This window comes from Entelurus aequoreus, linkage group LG22 (assembly GCF_033978785.1).
Source record: "Entelurus aequoreus isolate RoL-2023_Sb linkage group LG22, RoL_Eaeq_v1.1, whole genome shotgun sequence".
NCBI lineage: Eukaryota > Metazoa > Chordata > Actinopteri > Syngnathiformes > Syngnathidae > Entelurus > Entelurus aequoreus.
Window position 1 is genome coordinate 36303713 of NC_084752.1, and position 8307 is coordinate 36312019.

Here is an 8307-nt window from a genome sequence, read left to right on the forward strand (position 1 = left end):
CCAGATTCACAAGCATACAAACCAAACAAATACATCCACATATAATGAAAACAAACAAAAACAAACAAAAAAAACCCAACAACTTTAAAACTTCTTGAAGTACAAACCGAACAAAGAAAGTAATATACACCTCACGGGATGATACAAAACAAATACAAAACCAGACAAAAAATAAGTAAAATAATAAATATAAAGCAAAATGTAAACACTTACGGCTGTCCATTTGATCTTATTGTTCTGTCTTTATATATATTTTTCAATTGGAATATATTCCTACAATCTTTTATCTCATTGTAAAGAGAATTCCATAGTTTAACCCCCACCACTGATATACACATTTCTTTATCGGGTACTCTCTAGCGCCCTGGGAGTCATTTCTTTTTGGAATATGTTTTTTTGGGAGGACATCATAGGTTGGAGGCGTCCCCGTTTGCGATAGACGAGATTACATTTGGTATATTTATGAAATATAGCAATGATTATTTTTGTATACTGACTGTTAGTATGTAACACTAACAGTCATCCTCCTATTTCACCTTATCTATGTAATCACGAGAGCCGAGTCGGGAGCTGGTGTAGACGTTAGACAGCTTTATTGTCACACCCCGAACGGAAGTTCAACCCAACATATATGAACCCACCTGGCACTCCCCCTGGTGGTCACTGGGTGTAACCATGCAGACAAAACATACAGCTCAATACACAACATCCCTCCCCACTTATTCAGATTCGCACCCACCTAAAACCACCCCTATTAACCCCAGCCTATAAAAACAGACTAGGCCATAAGCACTTAGAACGTGTGTTATGTGCAAAATGATGCTTTGTGCGAATCGGCGGTGTAACCATAAAATACATTGAAATACCCACTTAGGGGGCTATTGTAAATAGGGAACTCAAACTTAAACACATACATGCTTACTGAGGCCGGGGGATAGACTACCCCCGAACCTCGGAGTCAGTCAACGGGGATTATTCTGCCCCAAAACGTGACATGACTCTCTAACAACCCACGCCCCCAGTTCAGAGATTAAGGCGGTCTGGAGCTCTGGTGACCCGGAGTGGATACCTCCGGCCTGGCGCGCCAACATCCGCTCTCCGTCTGGGTGACCCTCCTGGCTCGGGGGCGACTGTCCCGGTTCCCAGAGCATCCCCTCTTGCCGGAGAAGGGGGGGGAGCAACCGGCTGGGCCCCAATTGTCAGTTCACTCGGCACAGCTGGTTGCTCTGGACCAGTGGGAACCAAAAGCGCACGGTCACCGGCTCTCATCTGCTCTGTGTGACGTCTCCAGAGTGCGCCTGCCCCCACATCCACGGAGTAGGATACCGGTCCCTCTTGTGATGCCACCAGTCCAGGCATCCACTTCTCCTCCCCCCGTCGATAATCACGCACCAGCACGGCCTCCCCCACTGCAAACCGTCTGTCCTTAGCCACCAGATCTCTGCGTTCTCGTTGGCCCTCCTGCGCCAGCTCCACCGTAGCCGACACGTTCGGCTTCACAAGGTCCAAGCGAGAGCGGAGCCGACGGCGCAGGAAGAGCATAGCCGGAGACTCACTCGTCGTCATGTGAGGCGCATTCCTGTAGCTGAGTAAAAATGCCTCCACTCGATGTTGCAGCGTAAATGTTCCCCTAGACGCTTTCAATGAATGCTTCAGCGTCTGCACAAAACGCTCTGCTTGACCGTTCGTGGCGGGGTGAAACGGCGCTGACCTTTTGTGCTTCACTCCGTTTGCCCGGAGAAATGCCCCGAACTCTGCCGCTGTGAATTGTGGCCCATTGTCACTAACCAGTGTCTCTGGTACTCCGTTGCGGGCAAACATACTCCTCAGGGCCTGTACAGTCTTCTCCGTCGTCGTCGTTTTCATCACCTGTACTTCCGGCCACTTAGAGTACGCATCTACCACCACCAAGAACATGTGTCCTTCGAACGGCCCCGCAAAGTCCACATGGATCCGTTGCCATGGAGATCCCGGCCACGGCCAGGTGTGTAGTGGGGAGAGCGCCGGGTTCTTTTGGTTCCGTTGACACGTAGAGCATGTCCTGGCCTGCTGTTCAATCTGGGCGTCTAACCCCGGCCACCAGACATGGCTCCGTGCAATGGCCTTCATCTTGACCATGCCTGGGTGCCCGGCATGTAGTTCCTTCAGAAGCTGCGGTCTCAACGCTGGAGGCACCACCACTCTACTGCCCCATAGCAAACACCCCTGGATCACCGTCAGTTCGTCTCGTCGCATGTAGAAGGGTGCCAACGCGTCATTCTGCCCAACTGTTCCAACAAACTGGCCTGAAACTACCATATCTACTACCCTAGAGAGCACTGGGTCATATTTAGTTCCCTTCCTAATATCTTCACTGTCCACTGGGAGTGTCTCAAGGTGATGTACTGTCACCCTATCTACTGCGTCTGGCTTTTCCCCATGCGCTACCTGCAGTGGCAACCGTGAGAGACCATCTGCATTCCCATGATCTGCTGCTTTCCTGTATTGGATTGTGTAGTTGTGTGCCGCTAACACTAACGCCCACCGCTGCAGTCGTGCGGCCGCCATAGGTGGCGTCGCCTTACTGGGACTCAATATACTTGTCAGCGGTCTGTGATCTGTGAGTAGTGTAAAATGGCACCCGTACAAATAGGCGTGGAATTTACGTACCCCAAAAATAATTCCCAGCGCCTCCCTTTCAATCTGAGCATAATTTTGCTCTGCCTTGCTCAGTGTCCTAGAGGCAAAGGCTATGGGTCTCTCCTCACCACCGGGCATCACGTGCGAAAGTACCGCGCCCACCCCATACGGCGACGCGTCACACGCTATCCGCAGGGGCAACCTGGGGTCATAATGCGTTAGCACCTGTTCTGATTGCAAATGGTCTTTTGCTGCCTTAAAGGCTTTCTCGCACTCTGGTGACCACTTCCATGCCACTCCGGTGTGCAACAGCTCATGTAACGGGCTGAGCATGGTTGCCATGTTTTTAACAAAACGCCCATAATAGTTTATCAGGCCCAAAAAAGAACGGAGCTGACTCACATTAATGGGGGCTGGGGCCTCCGCTATGGCCTTAAGCTTCTCTGGGGACTTATGTAGCCCTTTTTTATCAATGACATGCCCCAAATATTCTAATGAACTCTTGAAGAATTCACATTTCTCCCTCTGTACTCGCAAACCGAATTTTCCCAACCGGCCCAACACTGCATCTAAGTTTTTTAGGTGATCTGCATCGTTCTCCCCAGTCACCAAAATGTCGTCCAGGAAACAATGGACGTTGGGGAGGCCCTGCAACACTTGGTCCATGACTCGCTGAAAGATTGACGGCGCAGAGGTGATCCCGAAGGGAAGACGGTTATAGCAAAACATTCCCTTCTGCGTGGTAATGGTCAGATATTTACGGGAGTTTTCCTGAACCGGCACCTGTAAATATGCGTTCGCCAGATCTAATTTGCTGAAACGCTGCCCCCCTGCTAGCGATGCGAAAAGATCTTCTATCCTCGGAATGGGGTAGTGTTCAGCACAAAGCGCGGGATTTAAGGTCACTTTAAAATCTCCGCATATACGTACTTTCCCATTTTTTTTTTTAATGGGTACAATTGGAGTAGCCCATTCACTAAACTGTACTGGAGACAGTACGCCCCCCTGTTCCAAACGCTCTAATTCCTCCTCCACCTTCGGCCGAAGTGCATACGGCACCGCCCGTGCTTGGAAGAACTTCGGTTGATGCACCGGCTTGAGGGTTAACGCCACCTCAAAGCCCTTTAGTGTACCTAGACCTTCTTGGAACACCCTGGCATGGCTGTCTAGTACTGTCGCCATTGTGCGGTCTTCCTGTATGGGATGTGTAGCTCGAATAGTTTTAATCATTGTCCAATCTAACTTTACTTTTCGCAACCATTCTCGTCCAAAAAGAGAGAGAGCGTCACCCTTAACCACATACAGGGGGAGACGTGCCCGTTGTTTGTTGAGACGCACGTCTACTTTTATTACCCCCAAGGGTGTCATAACCTGCCCTGTATACGATCTCAACAGTAGGTTGGTGGTACGGAGGTGTAACTGGCTAAATTTAGCATTGTATACTTTTTCTGAAATGATCGACACTGCCGCTCCTGTGTCTAACTCCATTTCTATAGTTTGTCCCTCCACTTTGGGTCTAACCCAGATAATCGCTGACGCAGCGCTATCATGTTTAACGCTTTTTTCTACCTCCACTACATGTAAGCCTCCCACGGTCCACCCCATCTGAATCTGTTGTCTCTGGGTCGCTGGGCTTAGTCTCCGCCTCTACCTGATCGGCCCTCTTTTTGAATTTTCCTTTCATTTTCTGTCCCTTTTTAACCCCAAAAAAATGTGTTGTCTTCGGTCCCCCTTTATCCTCCCTGCACATACGAGCTATGTGCCCCCTTTTTCCACAATGGTGGCAGGACTGGTCCTTGTAAAAACATTCCTCCATTTTGTGATTTACTCTACCACAACGAGTGCATTTACGGCCCGGTGGCAAGGAGAGAGAGACAGCGTTCACCTTCTGTGAGCTACTGAGCTGTTGAGATTCACGTGCCACTGTTTCTATTGAAACTGCTAGTTCAACTGCTCTTTGGTATGTTAAATCCTTCTCTGTTAACAGCCTCTTTTTAATCGACTCACTGTTCAACCCACACACTAACCTGTCTCTTAGTGCATCCTGCAGGTAAGCTCCAAATTCACAGTGCTCTGATAATTTTTTTAGATCTGTTACATACTGTGTAATAGTTTCCCCCTCCCCCTGATCTCTCTTATGAAATCTATATCTCTCCGCTATCACTATGGGCTTTGGGGAGAAATGTGCTTGCAACAATGTCACTACCTCATCATACGTTTTCGTGCCCGGCTTCTCTGGGGCGATGAGGCTGCGCAGTAGACCGTACGTCGCCGGTCCCATCACGCTGAAAAACACCGGCAGCTTCCTCCCCTCATTCAGTCCATTTGCTGCCACGAAGTGCTCAAACCTCTCCACGTATGTCGACCACTGCTCCGTCGACTCATCAAAGGCGTCCATCTGTCCCAGGATGCCCGCCATGCTCGCAGGTCGTCCCGACGTGAGTCGTACCCCCGCTGCTATGCGGAGCTAATGCTAACAAAGCTAAGCTAACGCTAGCCGTCGATGAACTCCGCGGATTCGCCGCCACCCGCCTCTTAATCCGTCGGCAGGCGCATCCGTGCTCGTCGCCAATTTTTGTATACTGACTGTTAGTATGTAACACTAACAGTCATCCTCCTATTTCACCTTATCTATGTAATCACGAGAGCCGAGTCGGGAGCTGGTGTAGACGTTAGACAGCTTTATTGTCACACCCCGAACGGAAGTTCAACCCAACATATATGAACCCACCTGGCACTCCCCCTGGTGGTCACTGGGTGTAACCATGCAGACAAAACATACAGCTCAATACACAACAATTATTAATATTATTACGTTGCAAGCTACATTTTTCATCCATAAAAGTCGATTTCTTAAAAGTAAAACCCAAATACCCCCATTGGATTAATTATTTTAAATTGTTATTAAAATCTTGGAAAATGGTATGAATATATTTATTTTTAAAAGCCCTTAAATGATTGTCTTTATTTGATTAAGTTGTTTTAGAGTGAAATAATGATATTTGGTAACAGTAGAAAAGAGTATCATACACAAACTGAGTAGACATTGAAAGGGTAAAAGAAACCAGATTTCTGGGAGTATTAATAGATGATAAAATGAACTGAAAATCTCATATACAAAATATACAACATAAGGTGGCAAAATACATTTCAATAATGAATAAAGCAAAATACATCCTGAGCCAAAAATTACTTCATGTTACATATCTGAGTTATTGTGCAGAAATGTGGGGAAATAACTACAAATGTGCACTACATTCGTTAACCATGTTACAAAAAAGATCAGTTAGAATAATACATAATGTTGAATATGGAGAACACACAAACACTTTATTTATTGAGTGAAAAATATTAAAGTTCGAGGATTTGGTAAAATTGAAAACAGCTAAAATGATGTACAAAGCAAACTGTAACCTGCTACCAAAGAATGTACAACAATTATTCTCAACTGAAGAGGAGAAATATAATCTTAGAGGAAAATCTAATTTAAAACATTTGTATGCACGTACAACACTTAGAACCTTTAGCATAACCTTTAGCAGGAATGGATTAAGTAAAGAAGTTAAACATTGTACTGATATGATACACTTTAAGAGGTTGTTCAAATGAATAGTGCTTACCAAGTACAAAGAAGAAGAATTATGAGAAACACTTTCAACCTTATTGAAAATAAGATATTCTTCATCTCAGTATGTTAATAATGACTGACTTCATTATATATTACAAAACTGTTGTATTACTCATTCACAGATGTCATTTTGCTATAAAAAAAAAAAAAAAGTCAGTAAATGAATGTATGTATTTGTAAACGCTCTGAAGTGGAAAAGGGGTAGGATTAAATAAGCTTTGCTTCTTCCTACTATTTTTCGGGCATGATGTAAAGTGAAATTAAATGAAATTGTGTGATGTATTATGCTGTAAGTGTGTTCATGTTCCAAATAAACTAAAGAAAGAAAGAAAGAAAGAAAGAAATAGTAGCCCAATTATTATTGTTTTTTAAATCTATTTCTATTGTATAAATATGTTGATATTGTTCAACCTGGTGGATATTTGAAAATGTTAAAGTATATTGGAAATGTCTTAATTTGTTTGTACATTGTGGATGTTTATTTTTGGTGTGTTCAATTAAAAAATACTTAAATGAGTCATAAATGAACTATATCTGGAATTGAATAGAGAAATGTGGCATTACATGTCATTGATTTATTCAAGTAGATTGTATTATCTATTCGTTGAATAATGATTTTGATATTTAATTAATTATTTAATTATTTAATTAATTATTGATTTCATTATTTCATTATTTATATCAATGATTCAAGGAACTTTGTAGTCATACCAGCACATAATTACTTTAATATGTACTTTGATATGTGTAGTGTATACAGTAGTTTAAGAAACTACACGATACTCTACACATGGAAGTAGAATTGTCTCACATCAACTTACAGTATATATATCAATATGATATTAATACATATGCATATATTAATAAATATACAAATACAAATGTGATATACAATTAAATAAATACGCGTATTTGTAAATATATTTTTGAGATTTGAAAATATATACAAATAAAATTTATAAACATAAAAATGTGACCTACAAATAAATCAAGAATTTGTATAAATAAACGTGTATGTGTAAATATAGTTTTGAGATTTGAATATAAATATGCTTGATTTTGAATTTGTATTTGTATTGAATTTGCATATATGGATAGCTTTTTTGCTTTTGTGTCGATGAGACATTCCTCCCAAAACCAGATTCACAAATAAATGTGACCTACACACTCCCCTGAACAACCAGCAGAGGGCGCTGCAGCCCGAGCCACACATTTCACTGATAAGAGATCTGTATCTACATAGGGACAAGGTCATTAAACGGCATTGATACAATAAAATAAAGCAGCTAGCACGGTCTTTCAGATGAACTGGATAAATTAGCATTAGCTAATACAACGCTAACGTTAGCTAGCTCAGGCCAGTTGTGCATGGATTGTTTTTATGCAGAGAACTCCCGGGCATTTTACATATAATGCATATAATGCTCTGTGACCCAGACCGCTCTGCTGGTTGTTCAGGGGAGTAGGTCACATTTATTTGTGCATCTGGTTTGTGGTAGAAATGTCTCATTGACACAAAAGCAAAAGAGCGATTCATCCATCCATCCATTTTCTACCGCTTGTCCCTTTTTGGGTGCGGGGGGGCGGGGGGGGGGGGGTGCTGGAGCCTATCTCAGCTGCATTTGGGTGGAAGGTGGGGTACACCCTGGACAAGATAGACAGATAGACAGACAACATTCACACTCACATTCACACACTAGGGACTATTTAGTGTTGCCAATCAACCTATCCCTTTGGAGGTGAGAGGGGCCTATCCCCAGGTGCATGTCTTTGGAGGTGGGAGGGGCCTATCCCCAGGTGCATGTCTTTGGAGGTGAGAGGGGACTATCCCCAGGTGCATGTCTTTGGAGGTGAGAGGGGCCTATCCCCGGGTGCATGTCTTTGGAGGTGAGAGGGGCCTATCCCCGGGTGCATGTCTTTGGAGGTGGGAGGGGCCTATCCCCGGGTGCATGTCTTTGGAGGTGGGAGGGGCCTATCCCCAGGTGCATGTCTTTGGAGGTGGAAGGGGCCTATCCCCAGGTGCATGTCTTTGGAGGTGGGAGGAAGACAGAGTACCCGGA

At 44.3% G+C, this 8307-nt stretch overlaps 1 protein-coding gene across 1 annotated transcript; it reads right to left on the reverse strand.

The window, feature by feature from the left end:
• Window positions 1-507: 507 nt before the first annotated feature.
• Window positions 508-5289, reverse strand: LOC133639603 (uncharacterized protein K02A2.6-like). The gene has a single exon (XM_062033052.1). It carries the CDS (start codon window positions 4222-4224, stop codon window positions 1024-1026), a length of 3201 nt encoding a protein of 1066 aa, XP_061889036.1. The 5' UTR covers window positions 4225-5289; the 3' UTR covers window positions 508-1023.
• Window positions 5290-8307: the final 3018 nt, after the last annotated feature.